This window comes from Lichenostomus cassidix, chromosome 1 (genome assembly GCF_008360975.1).
Source record: "Lichenostomus cassidix isolate B80296 chromosome 1, HeHo_3.0, whole genome shotgun sequence".
NCBI lineage: Eukaryota > Metazoa > Chordata > Aves > Passeriformes > Meliphagidae > Lichenostomus > Lichenostomus cassidix.
Genome location: NC_139479.1, coordinates 86,581,886 through 86,603,765, shown reverse-complemented (window position 1 = coordinate 86,603,765; position 21,880 = coordinate 86,581,886). Strand labels below are relative to the sequence as shown.

At 48.6% G+C, this 21,880-nt stretch overlaps 1 protein-coding gene and 1 gene segment (V, D, J or C); both read right to left on the bottom strand.

The window, feature by feature from the left end:
* Positions 1-3,221: 3,221 nt before the first annotated feature.
* Positions 3,222-4,009, bottom strand: LOC146445114 (T cell receptor beta variable 30-like). The segment is given in 2 exon segments: positions 3,222-3,523; positions 3,967-4,009. Coding segments are annotated over 2 exon segments (345 nt in total).
* A 12,941-nt stretch (positions 4,010-16,950) lies between these two features.
* LOC146445113 (trypsin I-P1-like) lies at positions 16,951-20,159 on the bottom strand. The gene is made up of 5 exons (XM_085067696.1): positions 20,053-20,159; positions 19,183-19,348; positions 18,327-18,580; positions 17,590-17,726; positions 16,951-17,204 (listed from the first exon to the last, which is right to left on the bottom strand). The coding sequence occupies exons 1-5, from the start codon at positions 20,090-20,092 to the stop codon at positions 17,055-17,057; spliced, it is 747 nt and encodes a 248-aa protein (XP_084923822.1). The 5' UTR covers positions 20,093-20,159; the 3' UTR covers positions 16,951-17,054.
* Positions 20,160-21,880: the final 1,721 nt, after the last annotated feature.

The window sequence follows — 21,880 nt, the reverse complement described above, 5'->3', positions numbered from 1 at the left end:
AGGTGGAAAGCAGATCCTGTTTGTGCAGAGAGAAGTTTGTGCTCAGCTCTCTCAGCAGCTTCACCACTGTGTTTACTCTCTGCACAGAAAAATGTGCCAGAGTCATTGAGAAAGGCTTGCTCTATTGTGAGGGTGATACTGTCTCCTTGTATCTTGCTGCTCTTGAAATGGCTCTCAAAACCCTTCTCCATTGTGGGAGTACCACCTTCTACTGCATAACCCAGTTGGGTCAGACTGGAATTCTTCCCTGAAGGCAGCATGAACCAATACATGTATGTGTTGGAGGGTTTCTTCTTGGAACATTCCAGCTTTACAGAATGGCCTTCTTTTACCACCATGTCTGGGGACTGTTCCAGAGCCAATGCTGCAAGGAAAAGAAGAAGCAGTGAGATGAAGGAAAAAAGGTAAAAATATGAACTCGGCACTGTGGGTTCACAGGGAAGGGATGAGAAGGAATAGGGCGGGGTAGGGAGCTGTGCAAGGCTTGGGACAGCTCTTCAGATCAGTAAGTGAATTTCCAATCTCTCTTCAAAATGCAATGTGCACTGCTGGACAGTTTGTGTCCAAAACTAGAAACTATCTAGGGGCTGCACAGAGAATGACACAGACAGACCTTGCTGAACATTCAGGGATTCCTGCCCACCTCATTCATTGTTTTTCCTCAACACATGAAGCTCTGCAGAATGAAGCACTGCCAGCAGCTGGCTACAGAGCTGGGACAGCAGCAGCATTGATTTAAGTAGGTGCTCTGGGCTGAGTTAATTTCACTTACCCACAGGGGCCAGCATGGCCACAAAGAAACAGCAGGGAAGCATGGGGGAAAAGCCCCTATCCTCTCAGCAACCTGCCTCTTGGAGCTGCCCAAAGGTATGTGAAGAGGGAGCAGAGAGTGAGGGTGGGACATACTGGGGTGGGGCTGGCCAAGAACTGTGAGAAGGGATTGGCTGTCTGGGAACACTGGGCAATGACACAAACTAGCCCAGGAAAGCAGAGACCCTGCAGAGATGCAGCAGGGGAAGGGGCAGGCAGGGCCTGGCTGGGTGGGGAGGGAAGGAAGGAAGGAGTTGTATGGACAGAGCTGTGCTGAGGCTGCCTGGGAGGCTGAGTGTGTGCAAGGCAGAGGAATGCTGGCCACTGCCCTCCTCCTTCTGAAGGCTTTAGGAGATGGAGGAGTGAGGTAGAAAGGCCTGTCCAAAGTTATTTGCTTCCCTGGCAGGACTGAGCTTCTCCTCCAGGTGGGGATGGAGGGAGCCACTGGGATTCAGCCCATGAGAGCACTGGGGTCTAGAATGCAGCTGTATGGTGCAATTTCATTCCCTCATGCTCTGCCAGTAAAACCTCTCTGCTGCTCTGCTCACAGGCTGAACAGACCCAGGCCACGGGCCTCCTCTCCACTGCACCCTCAGATGTTTCTGCTCTAAAGAACATGCTTATGTCCTATCCTGAGTGGGACAAAATGTGCATAGGATAGCTGGGGAGCCCAGTGAGCAGGGGGATAAAAATCTGGAACAGTGGCAGGGGTTTAAGGAACACAGGGAAGGAGTGGCAGGCCATTGTTCAGAGGTCTGTTGGCAGCACATCTCCATCCTCTTTCCTGTGCCTGGAGCTCTTTCTGACAATAGGGGAGGAGAAACAAGTGGAAATGGGTTAGGATCCCTGGTGGATCTTCTACGTTACAATGCTGGGAAGGAAAAGTTGGCTAGTGGGATGTCACTCAACTCTGTGTTTCTGTGAAGGAAAAACTTCTGTAGAAGACCTGAGGAAAAGTGTATGCAGGTGCTCAGCAGGAGACAGGATCATCTGGTAGAGACTGTGGCACAGTGCTGTGTTATAAATTCCCTATGAGAATAAAGTTGATAACAGAGTTTAAATTGTAGGTGAGTACTGCTTACCCCAATTTAGGATTTTACCATATCTCATGCTCTGCCAGGGAGCAGGTGCACAGGCAGCTGGAAGGGAGCATATCCAGGAGAGCTGACCCAAACTGGCCAAAAAGATTTTTCCTCCCATGGAATATGATGCTCTGTGTGTGAACCGAGAGGATTTGGCCAGGTGCTGCCTGTCACTGCTCAGAGACAGGCTGAGCACAGTATCAGTCAGTAGTAAGTGACAATATTATGCATTACATAGATTTTCTTGAGTTTAATTTTTGTCACCCTTCCATTTTATTACAATCTTTATTGCTCTCTTTGTATCTCAACCCAAGAGTTTTACCCTCTTTCCTATCCCACCAGGGGAAGGGGGTATTGAGTGAGTGGCTGTAGCACCCCAGGGGTTTACTGGGGTTAATCCACAACAACTTGAATGCCACCCAACATCTCCCTTTCCCCACAGATTTGGTATGAGCTACAGCACTTCTGACCAAGGCTTTGCTTCCCATTCCAGTAAGGAATTTCCAGCTTCTGTTCTTGATGGATTAGGAAAATTTACGTGAGCATGACATTCCCCACGGCTGTTGCACTCTGTTTTAGACTGGAGATTGAGTGGAACAAGCAATCAGGGAAGCCCTCGTGTCTTGCAGCAAGCAGCAGGGGATGTAGTGGATGGGCCAGACAAGATGCTACCAAAAGCTGTGCACAGATGCTTTTCTCCTGGTCATTGTCCAACCAGGGACATTCCATGGCCAACCTGGGCTGTATCCTCCTGTGGGCAGGGACAATTCACAAACATCACACTGTTCAGGGCACAGGGTAGTGGTGTACCTTGGTGTCCCAGGCCTCCAGCAGTGTTCCCATTGCCTGGAGACCAGTGGGTTATGGACCAGTTGGCCTTGTCCTTCCAGCTGATGGAGAAGGAAGGGTGTGTGCAAAGCATTCCACACCCTGCTTCTCCATGAGCAGATGTAGCAGACTGAAAGGAAGGAGAGATGGATGAGAATGAAGGAAATAGGAAGGTGTGAGAGGAATGACAAGAATGTTCAGGGGAAAGACAAAGATATTAAAGGATGAAAGTGAGAAACAGTCTGTGAATGGCAGAGAAGTTGGGTGATGCAGTGAGTGCAAGAAGGAGAGTCAAAAGGTATTTCAGACACAGAAAAGAATAGAAAAAAAGTTGGAGATAATGCAGAAAACAGATGGACAGACAGACATACCTCATCTCTCCTGATGAGTTGGAGAGCAAGTAAAGAAAATGGGGTACTGTAAAACAGAAGACTCACTATGTGTTGGTGACAAATCCCTCTTTGCCTGAAAGGTTTGTGCTATGCTGCACCAGCCTTTCAGTCACTGTGGATCTTGTTCAGCACAGAAATATGTGCCTGAGTCATTGAGGAGGGCATGACTGATCTTCACAGACAAACGCTTGTTCTTGGTCCCATCACTCTGGAAGCGATTTTTGAATTCCTTCTCAATATCTCCTTTGCTACCTTCAGCTGAATATATTATTAATTGCATACTGGCACCCTTCTCCATGGGTAGCTTGTACCAGTACATGGACCTGATTGTTTTCTCTGATCCAGAACATTCCAGAGTCACAGGGTCTCCCACCCGGACGACTGTATCTGGTGATTGCTGAAGGGCCCAGCCTGGAATTACAAGAGAAAAAACGTGGGAAGTGAAATGCATTGAAGAGGACAAAAATAAATATCCATCAAGTGCGTCATGTCATAGATTGGAATGGCACCAGGATATCAGAAAGCTATGGGACAGTGCCCTGTTTCTCAAAAGAAGACATATAGGATCAAAAAATCCCCAAATTAATCAGCTTCAAACAAAGCAGATACTCTGTTTTGAGAAATAATGACTTCAGAACTTTCAAGTAAAGCAGTGAAATTGAGAAGAAAAAAACAACTGCAGAACTTTTCAGAGTTTTCTGATATAATAAATCGTCTAGAAGTTCTCCTTATTCATTGCCCCTCATCCCCTGGAACCCCTGAGGAAGTACCACTGCCAGCAATTGGGGGCACAGCTGAGGAGGCAGCAGCAGCTCCAGTGCAGCTGTTCAAGAGGAAGGGAAACCTCCACTTACCCACAGGCACCAGGATGGCCACAAGGAACCAGTGGAAATCCATAGGGAAAGGACACCTCCTTCCAGCAACCTGCCCCTGGTGACAGCACAGACACAGAGATGTGTAAAGAGAAAAGGTGGAGAGGAAGAGAGACGTCTCTCTGAGGGTGAGCAGGGCAGTGAGAGGGAGTCTGAAATGTGACAAGGCAGTTGGGTGTCTCGGAACAGTGGGGAATGACACCTGCAGGCAGTCATGAGGTGCATGTCCTCTGCTCCTCCGCCTTCCTGCTGGGTGTGAGCATGGCTGTGCTGGAGTAGGTGGGAGTTCAGTGCAACCCTGAGAGATGGGAAGTTGAATCTCTGCTTATCCCAGTCAGGCCTGACAGGTTGTGCAGGCATGGGAAAAGATGCTGACCTGTCAACCAGGAGTCTGTTGAAGCATGACAGAGAATAGTTCTGTAAATCTTCTTCTCTTGCTCCAAAAGGGGATCTCAAGGTTGTCCTTGGCTCTTCACTGGCACTGCCCCTTGAGAGACTGCACCTCGGAGAGATTTGTGAAGAGAAGGGTGTGCCCATGGCTTCTGCTGGTACAGACTGATCTTCTCCATACCGGAGGAGAACTGATACTCTCTGTGTATCTTTATTGCAGCACTCTGCCAAAGTGCAACCAGACCCGAACGGACAAAGCTGGAGAAAATCAGGTCGTCTTCTGTGCACACAGCCGTGTCCACCAGTCCCAGGAAGAGGGAAATCACTGTAGGCAGGAAGAGAGGCTTGTAGTTTGTGTGCACTGAGTTTGTGTACAGAGGTCTGACAGAGACTCTGCACATCCCTGCTGTGCTCTGTGCCCACCAAAGCACGGCAGGGTAAGAATGGCCCGTCCAAGACTTCAAGTGATCCGACTGCTCAGGGCTTTCCTGGCCTTTGCAGTGAAGATGTTCCCCTGTGTTCTTTCAGCAGAGGAGATTGGCTATTTCTCCAGCTCCCAAGCCCTCTGCTGCAGGTCTCAGTGTGTCCCATTGCATTCATTTCCCCAAGCTGCCTAGAGGACATTTAGGGAAGACCCCAGATTTCTCTAAAAGAGACAAAAGCAATGGGATTGGACACTATTGTGCAGGCAGCAGAAAGAAACACCACACCCGCACAACACCACCAGCATTCCTGCTGAGAGGAGGCTGGGTGTGTGCCTGATGTGTCCATGGAAACAGTCTCCAATTCCCTGGGGTGTGTAGAGTGCAGGGCGGTGCAGACAGAGCCGTGCAGAAGACACGGTATTCGAGGAGTTAGTGATGTTGAACAGCCATGCGTGCTCTGTGGGGCCTTGTGTTTAGGTGTGGAGAAGCTTGGATGTTAGCTTGGGAATCTGCAGTGTGGGAACCACTTGGAGTGCCCTAATAAGGCTTGTGCCACCCCCTGCTGTCTCTTATGCATGACATGATCACGGAATGGGTCAGCTAAGAAGGGACCAAGTGCTCTGTCATCTTGGCACCCTCCCTGCAGGTACTGATAGACACTGATGAGGTGCTCTTTAATTGTTTCTTCTGGAGGCTGAACAGGCCCAGCTCCATCAACCTTTGCTCAAGAGAGACATGCTCCACTCTATTCATCATCTTTCTTCCTCTGTGCTGGACACTCTCCCAGAACTCCATTTCCCCATTGACCCAGGAGTCCAGAATGGGACACAGCACTTCAGATGTGCCTTACTAAGGTGAGTGGAGGGGTAGGATCCCTACCTTGACCAGCTGGAAATGGTTTTCATAATGCATCCCAGGGAAGCAACTGGCCTTATTGGCCTCAAGGACACACTGGTGGCTCATGGACAGCTTGCTGTTCAGCAGAACACCCTGGTCCTTTTACACAGAGCTGCTTTCCAGTAGGTCAGACCAACAGCCCTTGCTGGCACTTGGAGTTATTATTCCCCAGGTGAAGGACGCTGCATTTCCCTCGGTGGACTTCCAGAAGCTTCCTCTCTTCCCATCACTCCAACCTGTCAAGGTCTCTCTGAAGGGCTGCACAGCACTCTCAGGTATCAGCCACTCCTTCCAGCTTTTTGTTATCAGTGAACTTGATGAGGAGACTCTGAACCCCATCTTCCAGTCACTCATGAATAGAAACTTTGCAAATATAGCCTGTAACTTTAATAATGTATTTGATAAACTGGATGTGGACCAAGAGGTGGCAGGCAGTGATCCTGCCACACAGACCACACTGTACATGGAGCAGTTAGTGATCCACATAACACTCCAACTTAGGAGGCACAGGCTTGTACTGTGCTGTACATATTCCTTGGCCACAAAACAACCACAGACAAGTCGTTGTAACAGAGGAGCATGTGGGCAGCTCTCACGTGGCACTGGCTACTTCAACACCTGCCTGGCCTTGTCTTTATCTACAGGTTCACCAAGAACTTCCCACACAAGCATTTTTTCCTGTTTGAGAGTGAGAATCAGAAACAGCGTTGACTAGAGTTCAATAAGATGAAGTCAGTGGAGTGCAGATTGAAAAGAGAAAGAAGAAGGTGGAGAGGGAAAGGGACAGAGAGGGAAAAAGGGTTAACAGAAGTAAGTGTAGTGCAAGTAAGATTTAAATGCAGAGAGAAGCTTGGCGTTGAAAGGAGAGAAAGCAGGACAAACTCTCAGCCTCTGAGAAGAGGAGGAAGGGTAGGAAGCAGAGGAGGTAGTGAGTGAGAAGTGATCACCCTGCCTGGTGCAGCACCCATGAGGTGGAAAGCAGATCCTGTTTGTGCTCAGCTCTCTCAGCAGCTTCACCACTGTGTTCACTCTCTGCACAGTAGTATGTGCCAGAGTCATTGAGAAAGGCTTGCTCTATCGAGAGGGTGACGCTGTCTCCTTGTATCTTGCTGCTCTTGAAATGGCTCTCAAAACCCTTCTCCATTGTGGGAGTACCACCTCCTACCGTTGCATAACCCAGTTGGGTCAGACTGGAATTCTTCCCTGAAGGCAGCATGAACCAATACATAGTAGAGCTCAAGGATTTCTTCTTGGAACATTCCAGATTCACGGACTGGCCTTCTTTTACCACCATGTCTGTGGACTGTTCCAGAGCCAATGCTGCAAGGAAAAGAAGGAGCAGCGAGATGAAGGAAAAAAGGGAAAAATGTGAACTAGGCACTCTGTGTTGGCTGGGAAAGGGATGAGAAGGAATAGGGCTGACTAGACAGCCGTGCAAGACTGAGGACAACTCTTCACATCAGCAAATGAATTTCCAATCTCTCCTCAACAGGCAAGGTGAATTGCTGGGCAGTTTATGTCCAAAAAGAGGAAGCAGCTGGGGGCTGCACAAAAATGACAAATATGCAGACTCTGCCAAAGATTCAGGGATTCCTGCCCACCTCATTCATTGCTTATCCACAACACATGAAGCTCTGCAGAATGAAGCACTGCCAGCAGCTGGCTACACAGCTGGGACAGCAGCAGCATCGGGATCGATATAAATGCTCAGGGCTGAGTTGATTTCACTTACCCACAGGGGCCAGCATGGCCACAAAGAAACAGCAGGGAAGCATGGGGGAAAAGCCCCTATCCTCTCAGCAACCTGCCTCTTGGAGCTGCCCAAAGGTATGTGAAGAGGGAGCAGAGAGTGAGGGTGGGACATACTGGGGTGGGGCTGGCCAAGAACTGTGAGAAGGGATTGGCTGTCTGGGAACACTGGGCAATGACACAAACTAGCCCAGGAAAGCAGAGACCCTGCAGAGATGCAGCAGGGGAAGGGGCAGGCAGGGCCTGGCTGGGTGGGGAGGGAAGGAAGGAAGGAGTTGTATGGACAGAGCTGTGCTGAGGCTGCCTGGGAGGCTGAGTGTGTGCAAGGCAGAGGAATGCTGGCCACTGCCCTCCTCCTTCTGAAGGCCTTGGGAGATGGAGCAGGGAGGTATAAAAGCCATATATAGGCTCCTTAAATTTTCCCATGCACTCTCCCAGTCTTGCCCAGACATGGCTGGTTCAGGTCCTGCCTGGCCACTCCACTTCCCACCCAGCTGTGATGGCTCTTGTTCTCCATGCAGCACTGTGAGCACAGCAAATAACACCTGTGAGAGGCAGACCCCTGAAAAACACCACAGCAGCCCAAGCACTCAGCCTTGTGAAGGCTCTCATGGCCTTTGCAGTGGGAGTGATAGGAGAGGAGAGGAAGGGAAATACCTGTGAAGAGCCGAGGGACAGTCACTGCCCTGGCACGGGAAGAGGGAGAGGATCATGTGTGGGCCAAAGGGAGAGCCATGAGGGTGACAACATTGTGAGGATCAGGGAGAGGGTGACCTCTCCTTGGTGGAATGAAATAGCCTAAGTTCCTCCAGGGATGGCTTCTCCCTGGGACCTGGGCCTTGCTGGGGAGCCCAGGATGTCTCACAGTGTTGCTGCCTCTGGCACAAGGGCTTTTGGAGGTTCTCCTACAGGAACACACTTCCTTTGGGAAATTCAGGGATTTCTCAGGGACTGAGACCATCTGTGCCATTGGCTGCTCTGCCCTGTGAAGTGACCTGTTCAAGGTGATTTTCTTTCCTGGCAGGGCTGAGTTTGTCCTCCAGTGGGGTATGGAAGCTGCCCTGGGATTTAGCCCATGAGAGCACTGGGGTGTAGAAATCATCTGTATGGTGCAATTTCATTCCCTCATGCTCTGCCAGTAACACCTCTCTGCTGCTCTGCTCACAGCTGAGCAGACCCAGGCTACTGGAGTCCTCTCCACTGCACCCTCAGGTGTTTCTGCTCTGAAGAAGGTTCACATGTCCTCCCCTGCATGGGATAATAACTGCATAAGATAGCTGGGGAGCCCCATGAGCGCAGGGATGAACATCTCGGATGGTGGCAAGAGTGAAAGGAACACAGGGAAGGATTGGCAGGCCATTCTGCTGAGGTCTGCTGGAAACACATATCCATCCTCCTTCTTGTTCATGGAGCTCTGTCTGACAACAGGGGAGGAGAAATAAATGGAAATGGGCTAGGATCCCCGGTGGATCTTCTGCCTTATAATGCTGTGAAGGGGAAGGCCAGTGGGATGTCGCTCAACTCAGTGTTTCCGTGAAGGAAAAACTTCTGTAGAAGACCTGAGGAAAAGTGTATGCAGGTGCTCAGCAGGAGACAGGATCATCTGGTAGAGACTGTGGCACAGTGCTGTGTTATAAATTCCCTATGAGAATAATGTTGCTAACAGAGTTTTAGTTGTAGTTGAGCACTGCTTGCCCCAAATAGAGGACTTTACCGTGTCTCATGCTCTTCCAGACAGAAATTTTAGAAACAGCTGGAAGGGAGCATATCCAGGAGAGCTGACCCAAACTGGCCAAAAGGATGTTTTCTCCCATGGAATATGATGCTTAATATGTGAACTGAGAGGTGTTGGCCAGGTGCTGCCTATCACTGCTCAGGGACAGTTTGGACACTGTATCAGTCAGTAGTAAGAGACAATATTGTGCATCACATGGATTTTGTTTTATTTCTCTCTCATTTTCTATTTATTACAATTTGAATTGCTTTGTTTGTATCTCAACCCAAGAGTTTTACCCTTTTTTCCCATCCCACCAGGGGAAGGGGGTATTGAGTGAGTGGCTGTAGCACACAGGGGTTTACTGGGGTTAAACCACAACAACTTGAATGCCACACAGCATCTCCCTGTTGCCCCAGCTTTGGCATGAGATACAGCACCTCTCACCAAGGATTTGCTTCCCACTCCAGGAAGGAATTTCCAGCTTCTGTTTTTGATGGATTAGGAAAATTTACGTGAGCATGACATTCCCCATGGCACTTGCACTCTGCTTTAGACTGGAGATAAAGAGGAACAAGCAAGTCAGGGCAGCCCTCATGTCTTGCAGCAAGCAGCAGGGGATGTAGTGGATGGGCCAGACAAGATGCTAGGAAACACCAACAATCCCTGCTGGAAGCTTTGATTGGATGTATTCCTTCTAGTCATTGTGGTGGTCACCAGGGACATTCCATGGCCAACCCAGGCTGTGTCCTGCTGTGGGCAGGGACAATTCTCAAACATCACACTGTTCAGGGCACAGGGTAGTGGTGTACCTTGGTGTCCTAGGCCCCCAGCAGTGTTCCCATTCCCTGGAGACCAGTGGGGTATGGACCAGGTGGTATTGTCCTTCCAGCTGGTGGAGAAGGAAGGGTCTGTGCAAAGCATTCCACATCCTGCTTCTCCAAGAGCTGATGTTGCAGACTGAAAGAAAGAAGAAAGATATGAGGATGGAGGAAATAGGAAGGTGTAAGGGAACAGAGAAGAAAGGGCAGAGAGACACACAGTTTCCCAGAGAATGGCAGAGAAATTAGGTGAGACAGGGAGGACACGAAGAAAGGAGACTCAAAAACTAATTCAGAAATGGGAAAGAATAGAAAAGCAGATGGAGACCATGCAGAAGACAGACAGATGGACAGACAGATACAGAGACAGAAATACCATGGCTTTTCTGACGAGCTGGAGGGCAAGTGAAGAAAATGGGGTACTGTCAAACACAGGGCTCAGTGTGTGTTGGTGGCTGATACCTGTTTGCCTGGAAAGGTTTGTGCTATGCTGCACCAGCCTTTCAGTCACTGTGGATTTGATTCAGCACAGAAATATGTGCCTGAGTCATTGAGGAGGGCATGACTGATCTTCACAGACAAACGGTTGTTCTTGGTCCCATCACTCTGGAAGCGATTTTTAAATTCCTTCTCAATTTCTGCTTTGCCGCCTTCCACTGAAAATATAATTAACTGCATACTGGCACCCTTCTCCATGGGTAACTTGTACCAGTACATGTTTATCATATTTTTCTCTGATGCAGAACATTCCAGAGTCACAGGGTCTCCCACCCGGACAACTGTATCTGGTGATTGCTGAAGGGCCCAGCCTGGAAAGAAAAAAGGGAAGAAGTGTGGGTAGGCAAATGCATGGAAGAGGACAAAAATACATATCATTGACATATGTCTGGAATGGAATGGAATGGAATGGAATGGCACCAGGTTATTAGAAAGCTATGGGACAGTGCCGTGTGTCTCTGAAAAGGACACATAGTAACAAAAATACACCAAACCAACCAGCTTCAAATACAACAGTAACACTGTTTTGAAAAATAATGATTTCATTACTCTCAAGTAAATAATTAAATGGGACAGAAAAAAACAAATTTGAAGCTCTGCAGAATTGTCTGATTTAAGAGGTATTGGAAAAGCTCACCTTGATCATTCCCTGTCCTTCCCCTGGAAGCCCTGGGAAAGTGCCACTGCCAGCAATTGGGGGCACAGCTCAGGAGGCAGCAGCAGCTCCAGTGCAGCCGTTCAAGAGGAAGGGAAACCTCCACTTACCCACAGGCACCAGCATGGCCACAAGGAGCCGGTGGAAATCCATGGAGAAAGGCCACCTCCTTCCAGCAACCTGCCCCTGGTGACAGCACAGACACAGAGATGTGTAAAAAGGAAAGGTGGAGAGGAAGAGAGACTTCTCTCTGAGGGTGGGCAGGGCAGTGAGAGGGAGTCTGAAACGTGACAAGGCAGTTGGGTGTCTGGGAACGGTGGGGAATGACACCTGCAGGCAGTCATGAGGTGCATATCCTCTGCTCCTCTGCTTTCCTGCTGGGTGTGAGTATGACTGTGCTGGAGTAGGTGGGAGTTCAGTGCAACCCTGAGAGATGGGAATTTGAATCTCTGCTTTTCCCAGTCAGGCCTGACAGGTTGTGCAGGCATGGGAAAAGCTGCTGACCTGTCAGCCTGGAATCTGTTTTAGCATGACGAAGAATAGTTCTGTAAATCTCCTTCTCTTGCTCCAAAGGGGGATCTCAAGGGAGAGGACAGGCTGTCTTTGGCTGTTCACTGGCACTGCCCCTTGAGAGACTGCACCTCAGAGAGATTTCTGAAGAGAAGGGTGTGCCCATGGCATCTGCTGGTACAGGCTGATCTTCTCCATGCCAGAGAAGACCTGATATTCTCTGTGTATCTTTATTGCAGCATTCTGCCAAAGTGCAACCAGACTCGAATGGACAAGGCTGGAGAAAATCATGTCTTCTTCTGTGCACACAGCCTTGTCTACAAGTCCCAGGCAGAGGGAAATCACTGTAGGCAGGAAGAGAGGCTTGTAGTTTGTGTATACTGAGTCTGTGTACAGAGGTCTGACAGAGACTCTGCACATCCCTGCTGTGCTCTGTGCCCAGCAATGCACAGCAGGGTAAGAATGGCCCATCCAAGACATCAAGTTATCCGACTGCTCAGGGCTTTCCTGGGCTTTGCAGTGAAGATGTTCCCCTGTGTTCTTTCAGCAGAGGAGATTGGCAATTCCTCCAGCTCCCAAGCCCTCTGCTGCAGGTCTCAGTGTGTCCCATTGCATACATTTCCCCAAGGTGCCTCTAGAGGACATCCAGGGAAAACCCCAGATTCCTCTAAAGAAAAGGCAAAAAAATGCAAAGAGAATGGGTGAAATTGTGCAGGCAGCAGAAAGAAACACCACATCCTCACAACACCACCAGCATTCCACCTGAGTGGAGGCTATGCCTGATGTGTCCATGGAAAGGATCTCCAATTTACTGGGGTGTGTAGAGTGCAGGGCAGTGCATAGGGTTCCTTGGAGAAGACACGGTATTCGAGGAGTTAGTGATGTTGAACAGCCATGCGTGCTCTGTGGGGCCTTGTGTTTAGGTGTGGAGAAGCTTGGATTTCGCTTGGGAATCTGCAGTGTGGGAACCACTTGGAGTGCCCCATGCAGGTCTGTGCCATGCGCTGGTGTCTGTTGTGCATGACGTTATCATGGAATGGGTCAGCTAAAAAGGGACCTCAGGGGGTCATCTGCTCCAACCTCTCTGCTCAAGCAGGGTAATCCCAGAGCACGCGGCTCAGTATTGTGGTCAGATGGTTCTGGAATATATCCAGAGAGGGAATTTCCACAACGTCTGTGGGCAATCTGCTCCAGTGCTTGGTCACCTATGCAGTAAAAAAGTTCTTACCTTATGTTAAGGTGGAACTCCCTGAGCATCAGTTTCTGCCAAGTGCCTCATGTCCTAGTGCTTGGCACCATTGAGCTGAGCCTGGCTCCATCCTCTTGGCAACCCTCCTCCAGATACTGACAGACATTGGTGAGGTTGTCTCTCCGACATCTCTTCTCGAGGCTGAACAGGCCCAGCTCCCTCAGCCTTTGCTCATGAGAGAGATGCTCCACTCTATTCATCATCTTTCTTTCCCTCTGCTGCACTTGTTCCAGGAGCTCCATGTCTCTCTTTGGTAAAGGAGCCCAGAACAGGACACAGCACTCCAGATGTGCCTCACCAGCACTGAGTGGAGAGGCAGGATTGCTTCCTTGAACTGCTGGAAATACTCTTTCTAATGCATCCCAGGACACACCATTAGCCTTGGCCACAAGAACACAGTGGTGGCTCATGGGCAGCTTCCTGTCCACCTTCTCTGCAGAGCTGCTTTCCAGCAGGTCAGATACCATCCTGTGCTCATACATGGGGTTGTTCCTCCCCAGATGCAGGACCCTGCATTTGCCTTTGCTGAATTTCAGAAACTTCCTCTCCATCCAACCTGTCGAGGTTCCTCTGAAGGCTGCACAGCCCTCTCACGTATCAACCACTCCTTCCAGCTTTTTGTTATCAGTGAACTCTATGAGGAGACTCTCTACCCCTTTATCCAACTCACTGATGAATAGAACATTCAAACCTTTTGGAAATTTCTGTTCGCTGCACAGCTTGCTAACATAACCTGTAATTTTTATTACATATATATTTGCTGAAGATGAACTGGATGTGGACCAAGAGGTGACAGTCAGTGATCCTTTCACAGGGACCACACTGTACATGGAGCAGTTGGGATCCACATAACACTCCAGCTGAGGAGGCACAGGCTTGTGCTGTGCTGTACATATTCCTTGGCCACAAAACAACCACAGACAAGTCGTTGTAACAGAGGAGCATGTGGGCAGCTCCCCCTTGGCACTGGCTACTTTAACACCTGCCTGGCCTTGCCTTTATCTACAGGTGCACCAAGAACATCCCACACAAACATTCTTCCTGTTTGACAGAGAATCAGGAGCAGGGTTGACTGGAGTTAAATAAGATGAAGTCAGCAGAGTGCAGATTAAAGAGAGAAAGAAGAAGGTGGAGAGGGAAAGGCAGAGAGAGAGAGAGAAAAAGGGTTGACAGAATTAAGTGTACTGCAAGTAAGACTTAAATGTAGAGGGAGGCCTCGCATGGCAAGGGGAGAAGGCACCTCAAATGAACTCTCAGCCTCTGCGAAGAGGAGGAAGGGAAGGGTAGGAAGTACAGGAGGTAGTGAGTGAGAAGTTATCACCCTGCCTCGTGCAGCACCCATGAGGTGGAAAGCAGATCCTGTTTGTGCTCAGCTCTCTCAGCAGCCTCACCACTGTGCTCACCCTCAGCACAGTAGTATGTGCCAGAGTCATTGAGAAAGGCTTGCTCTATCGAGAGGGTGATACTGTCTCCTTGTATCTTGCTGCTCTTGAAATGGCTCTCAAAACCCTTCTCCACGTCTGCTTTACCACCTTCTATCGCAGAAGCCAGTAGCGTCAGACTGGAATTCTTCTGTGAAGACAGCATGAACCAATACATAGCTGTGCTGGAGGATTTCTTCTTGGAACATTCCAGCTTTACAGACTGGCCTTCTTTTACCACCATGTCTGGGGACTGTTCCAGGGCTAACACTGGGGAGGAAAAGAAGAAGCAGTAAGACGAAGGAAAAAAGGGAAAAATGTGGACTAGGCACTCTGGATTGGCTGGGAAAGGGATGAGAAGGAATAGGGCAGGGTAGGGAGCCATGCAAGGCATGGGTCAGCGCTTCACATCAGCAAGTGAATTTCCAGTCTCTCCTCAACAGGCAAGGTGAATTGCTGGGCAATTTGTGTCTCAAACTAGAAACTATCTAGGGGCTGCAGAGAGAATGACACATAGACAGACCTTGCCGAACATTCAGGGATCCCTGCCCACCTCATTCATTGCTTATCCACAACACATGAAGCTCTGCAGAATGAAGCACTGCCAGCAGCTGGCTACACAGCTGGGACAGCAGCAGCATTGATTTAAGTAGGTGCTCAGGGCTGAGTTGATTTCACTTACCCACAGGGGCCAGCATGGCCACAAAGAAACAGCAGGGAAGCATGGGGGAAAAGCCCCTATCCTCTCAGCAACCTGCCTCTGGGAGCTGCCCAAAGGTATGTGAAGAGGGAGCAGAGAGTGAGGGTGGGACATACTGGGGTGGGGCTGGCCAAGAACTGTGAGAAGGGATTGGCTGTCTGGGAACACGGGGCAATGACACAAACTAGCCCAGGAAAGCAGAGACCCTGCAGAGATGCAGCAGGGGAAGGGGCAGGCAGGGCCTGGCTGGGTGGGGAGGGAAGGAAGGAGTTGAATGGACAGAGCTGTGCTGAGGCTGCCTGGGAGGCTGAGTGTGTGCAAGGCAGAGGAATGCTGGCCACTGCCCTCCTCCTTCTGAAGGCCTTGGGAGATGGAGGAGTGAGGTAGAAAGGCCTGTCCAAAGTTATTTGCTTCCCTGGCAGGACTGAGCTTCTCCTCCAGGTGGGTGTGGAGGGTTGGGATTCAGCCCCTGAGAGCACTGGGATCCAGAAAGCAGCTGTATGGTGCATTTTTATTCCCTCATGCTCTGCCAGTAACAGCTCTCTGCTGCTCTGCTCACAGGCTGAGCAGACCCAGGCCACAGGCGTCCTCTCCACTGCGCCTTCAGGTGATTCTGCTCTAAAGAACATCCTTGTGTCCTGTCCTGAGTGGGACAAAATCTGCATACGATAGCTGGGGAGCCCAATGAGCACAGGGATGAACATCTCGGATGGTGGCAAGGGTGAAAAGGAACACAGGGAAGGATTGGCAGGCCATTCTGCTGAGGTCTGCTTGCAGCACATTTCCATCTTCCTTCTTGTGCCTGGTGCCCTGTCTGACAATAGGGGAGGAGAAATGAGTGGAAATGGGCTAGGATTCCTTGTGGAACTTCTGCTTCATAATGCTGGGAAGGAGAAGGCTAGTGGGGTGTCACTCAACTCAGTGTTTCTCTGAGGGGAAGTTTCCCTGAGGAAAAGTGTATGCAGGTGCTGAGCAGGAGACAGGATCAACAGGTGGAGACTGTGGCACAGTGCTGTGTTTTAAATTCCCTATGAGAATAATGTTGCTAACAGTGTTTTAGTTGTAGTTGAGCACTGCTTGCCCCAAATTTAGGACTTTACTGTGTCTCATGCTCTGCCAGGGAGCAGATGCACAAGCAGCAGGAAGGGACCATTTCCACGAGATCTGACCCAGACTGGCCAAAAGGGTATTTCTTCCCATGGAACATGGTGCTCACTGTCTGAAGTGAGGGGCGTTGGCCAGGTGCTACCAACCACTGCTCAGGAACAGGCTGGGCTTAATGTCTGTGAGTGATAAATGACAATCTCGTGCATCGCCTGGGTTTTGTTGTTTTTTATTTCTCTCACTTTGCCTTTGTATTACAATTTTTATTGCTCTGTTTGAATTTCAGCCCATGAGTTTTACCCTTTTTTCCGTGCCCAGGGCAATCGTTTAGTGTTTGAGTGGCTATGATATCCAGTTGTCAACTGGGATTAAACCACAACCAAGCCTGTCTTTGACACTCAGCTAAGGAAATCCCCGCTCCTTTGTGAATTGTGGAAATTTACCTGGGCATGGGATTGCTCTGGGCCCCTGCACTCTCTTTTAGAGTCAGGATCAAGAGGAATAAGTAAGTCAGGACAGCCCTCGTGTCTTACAGCAAGCAGCATCCTCCATGGTGTAGAGTCTGGAGAAATACACCCAGAGGAGGCAGAAGCCTGGATTGGCTTTTAAAAGTGAGAAATGTGGTGAAACTGACATAAATGAAAGTTTCCAAAAACAACTGATAATAACTGACTGAAAGACTTCTAAAAATGAGACTGCAAACTGTTCCAAGATCCTTCCAGTTTTACAGGCACTACAAATATTAAACATTTTACCCTGAGTGGCATTCACTGCCTCTGTTCTCCATATCACAGCCTATGGAAGTTCCCAGAGAAACCGTACAGAAAAGTAGAGGTGCTAAAAAGTCTTTAATAATTTTTTTCATAATTTTTGTATGTCCAGACCCAAAAGAGCAGAAATGGTGATGACAAAATACAGGTCACACCAAACGAGTGTCTCAGTTGGCGGCAATGGTGGACTGGATCCAGGAGACGTAGTTGCAAACCTTGGTGTAAACTCCAGGGTAGCCTCTCTGGGCACATCCAATACCCCAGGAAACAATGCCCTGGAGCTCTCCATTGCAGACCACAGGGCCGCCGGAATCTCCCTGTGCACACAAAGGATATGGATATTCAGCAAATGGCATCAGCCTGAGCAATGAGCCAGAGATGCCTGAGATCACAGACTTTTGAGGGAGCCCTGTCAGCCTTACTCTGCACAAAAGTTCTACAGAGGCCATTTCTGATTCACACTTTGCACTTGATGCTACCACGCCTGACTTTAGCTCCAAGGGCACCACAGCTAAGGATGAGTCAGCTGCCTGGTTTTGCTGGATGCAGTACTTGGCAAACATTCAGGATATGTGTGCCTGAAGCCTCTGCTGTCATTCAGAACTTCAGATGGGCCAGTGCAGTGAGTATAGCTGACTGTGTACTATGAAGGCCTCTTCAGCTGGGAAGAAATGAATGGGAAAGCAGAGGCAGATGATTTACCTGGCAGGAGTCTTTTCCTCCCTCCAGGAATCCGACACACATCATGTTCTTGGTAATCTGCCCAGGGTAGGCATCAGAGCAGTCGGCGTCAGAGAGCACAGGAGCCTGCAGGCACTGCAGGGTGTCTGGGTAGTTAGCTGCAAGGAAATAGGGAGAGATGGTTGATGGCATTGCTGAGTCCCTTTCAGAGCTCAGAGAGGATCTTAGCAGAAAAGCCAGTGCTGGACATGCTGTTCTAGCAGCCATCCTTCTTCCTCTCAACAGTAAGCACAGCATGGATTCCTTCTGTAGAGATGGAACAGATTCTACCCATGGACCCACCATTCTACACTGCAGCCACCTTATCTTTTCTGGTACCTGCAAATTCACCAGTTGGCAAGAGTGGAACCACTCTTGTGGCACATAGGCTGGAATAAACCTGAGCTTCAGCAAAACCATCTTCTCCTCTGGTGCAAGTTTAGATGTCATCAGTGGAACAGACCACCACTTGCCATGCACATCTCTGACCATTGGTGTAAGAGAATGGATGTCTCTAATAGGAATTCTAGATCCGCAGTCCCAGATGTTGCCCTTATTCTCAGAGAACTGACAACTCTATTGGCATCAGTTGAATACACAGCACAGCCCCTACACCAACTCATTGCTCAAAAAAGCTGTCCCACAGCACTTCTCTGAGTTTTAGCCTGTCCTGGTGGGGGTTAAAGGTGAGGGGCTGTACATTCCCCCAGAGTACTCACAGCCACTGCTGAGTGTGTTGCCCCAGCCGGAGATCAGGCAGGTGGTGCCGGTGGCCGCGCAGCTGGTAGGCAGAGGAATAGTCTGGACAGCCCTGTTGAGCTGGGCTGCGGTGGCCAGCTTGATGAGCATGATGTCATTGTCCAGGGTGTAGGCGCTGTAGCCAGAGTGGCGGATGACTTTAGCAGAGTTGATAAACTGCTGTGTGGATTCGGAGAGTTCCAGGTTGTGTTTGCCGAGCTGCACTTGGATGCGACTGGAAAAGAGAAGGCACAGCTTGGACTTTACTGCCACTGGCAGGTTGAGAGAAACCTCCCTGTCCCTGTGTGCACTTGCTCCAACATTGCTACTCAGAAGCCCTCTGGGGCAGGTGATCTTTCCTGTCCTGCAGGAATCCACACTGGGGATCCACACTGAGATCTTGACCCACTCCCTGTACAGGTGGTGAATTTCTGCAGGTTTGTAAATACATGACAGTTGTATACATAGCAGTGCTTTATTCAAATGTTCTGGGAAAAGGCAAACTGCCATAGCCTGACCTCATTCCTCTTCCTTTTCTCCAGGGAGAATGCTTTAGCCAGATTCATGCAATTGATAAGAAATCACAGCCCAGAACTCATTGCTTGATCATCCCATTGTTGCTTTAGAAAGTGCTCTGCATTCACAGAATCACCTGCAGAAGTGTTAAACCCCTGAGGATGCCTCAGCATGGCTTCCTGAATGATCCACCCATCCCTTGGCTGTCTCTGGTCAGAACAGAGGCACTTCAGTATTTCTATCTCCTAGCTCAGAATTCCTGCTGGAAGTGAACTGGAAGACAGGAGTAGGCTTTAGAGGGATGTAATTCTTTCCACTCACGATTTGTAGCAGTGAGCAGCAGACACGACCCACTGGCTGCTGATGAGGGAACCTCCACAGAAGTGATATCCAGAATTCAGGGACACCTGGTAGGGCACAGAGTGCTCTGCACAGGTGTAGCCTCCCACAATCTTGTCATCATCATCAGCAAAGGTGGGGAAGGCAACTGGGAGATAAGAAGTGCCACATGTCAGCACCTGACTGAAGGTAACCTGGTGCCCCATGGCTGCCTGTCTGAAGCCCTTCACTTGTCAGCTCCCCTTCTGTGCACACTCAGGGCAGCAGTGGTGGGCAAGTCTAAGGGACATCCATTTGCTGCACCCTCAGAGAAAGGGATCAGACTTACACTGGTGCCTCACATATCTGCAGCTGAAGTGCTGCTGGCTGCTCCCTGAGGGAGCATACTAACATGAAAATGCTCTTGATGGATCAGGTCACAGGTGTGTCTTTCCCAGGATCCTGTCTACTGAAACAGTCAAGAGTGGACTGAGGGAAGAAGTCAAAGCAAGTGTGCAGTGATATTTCCCTGGAGCAGCCACCCAGGGTCCAAAATTTTGCAGCTGATTTAGGCCTTCCTGGGCCAGAACTATTCCCAGTGTACTCCTCAGTCCTGAAAGGGGTGGCAGCCTTTTTCTGAAGCTATGGCCACATCTCTATAGCTGGTCAGGAACCCCTAGGAAGGCATTCATTCCCCAAGCTGTGGCACAAGCAATTATGAACAGACAGAAGATGGAAATTGCAGGGCTCTGCCTTCAAACTTGTGCAAGTCAAAACTGGACTTGGCTTTCCTACATTAGGCTACCTTGCAATTTTGCTCAGAAAATCAGCTTCCTATTAAATTACAGAGACAGAAATAAAAAAGATACTCACCAGCCACCCCAATAAAGGCGAGAAGCAGCAGGCACTTCATGGTCTTGATTCAACCTCAAGCCCAGACTGGTGGACTGGTAGTAGGAGCTGCTAGAAATATGGTTTTGGTAATGGTCTTATCTCTAGTCCAAGGTTTTCTCCAGACAAAAAGTACACAGTGGAAAATTTGAAGATCCAAATGTGGGCATTAACAGGCATTGGTAGAATGTACAAATAACATGCCTGTTAATCATAAATCTCTACTAAGATAGCTATTTTAAATTATTCTGGAGGGTAGCCTTCAACCTAAAAATACATTTTGGCTTTGGACGATGTGTAGTTGTTTGTCTGTCTAATTCTTTTACACAGCACCTATTGAGAGCAACTCTCAAACCTCTTTCAGATTCCTCTGTGCTTTCTTAAAAATGTATACTTGTACCAGAAGTTGAGTATTGAAGGTAGTGGACAGAAAGATACAATGCATTTATTTGGGAAAAAAAAAAAATCAGTAAATTTAGTAGTTAACTTCTTGTTAAATTTATTTTAGCAAATCCCTTTTTCTTGAATAATGTGTGTGTGTTTTTATCATGGGCAACACAATGTTTTCTTAAGTAAAATTCTTCAGTTATAATTTCAAGAGAGAGGATAGAAAAACTAACCTGTGCCCCCCACTGCTTTCCAAATGAAATAGTTTGAATGTGGGAATGCTCAGCATCTGCCTTTCCTAATTTCTCTCCTAGCCTGTATTAAAATACCTGCCTAAGTACCAAACCATGTTTTTTATTCCTCTTTGGAATGTTCTACAAAGACTCATTTTTGCCTCACAAGAATTTCAGTATAATGCTGATGTTCATGAATGTAATGTAGATGAGCAATAATCCTGTGAACACAAATAGTGAGATCTTCTGAAATCCTTCTCTGCAAGAGTGGGGATTTCTGTCATGATGCAAAGTTTGCTAAAGCTTAATGCTTTGCTGAATAATCATTTTCATTTTCCAAGCAGCTGCCAACTTCATGTTAGCTCCTGAAAGACACAGGATACTCTTCAGAGACAGTAAAGAGAAGCCATATGTTTGGAGATGCTGGAATAGCATGAGAGACTAAATAGGAATACTCTTCCTGCTCCATTTCTTGAATAACATTTTGTGGGCCCTGAAGGACTGATACATACAGTGTGACTGTCCAGATGGAAATTTTCCTTCATGTTAAAGTACAATTCCAATGACGGGGACTCCTCCACGGGGCTGCAAGAATTGGCCTTTAAACCAGTGCCAGTGCACAGCTTTCTTACAACCATGTTTTATTCTGTGAAAGATAGAAGGATTAGAAGCTTCCTGTGGAACAGGAAAATGTCCGTAATATGACTAAGAGTGTCAAAAATCACCAAAGCTGTCCAATCCCATCATAATTAAGCAGAGCAAGAAAATTTTTCAGTTTACAATAGTGTTTAGTTTGAAATTTCTGATTTCTTTGGCCAAAACATGTCATTGGCATGGACACAGGCTGTCATCAACGTGCTGTTGAACATTCCATAGACTCATTGTGATGCATTTTGCAGGGTCTTACAAAGAATACACTCAAGGGTATACATCAAGTATTGCAAACGAGTCTCTCATTTCATGCAGTGATGCTGCCATAGAAAGCTGGTGTTTCCAGGGGCACAGGAAGGGGGAGGACTGGTGACTGAAGGGCAGCTGTGTCAGGTATTATCAATGGACAAGCAGTGCCAGCTTGTGTTTTAAGAACTCCATGTTCCCAATTCAAGTATTTCGGTCAGGTGTATCAACACTGGACTCAGATGAAAGAAATACATTTGTCTAGGCTGATGCAAGGTCCTGGGAAAGAGAAA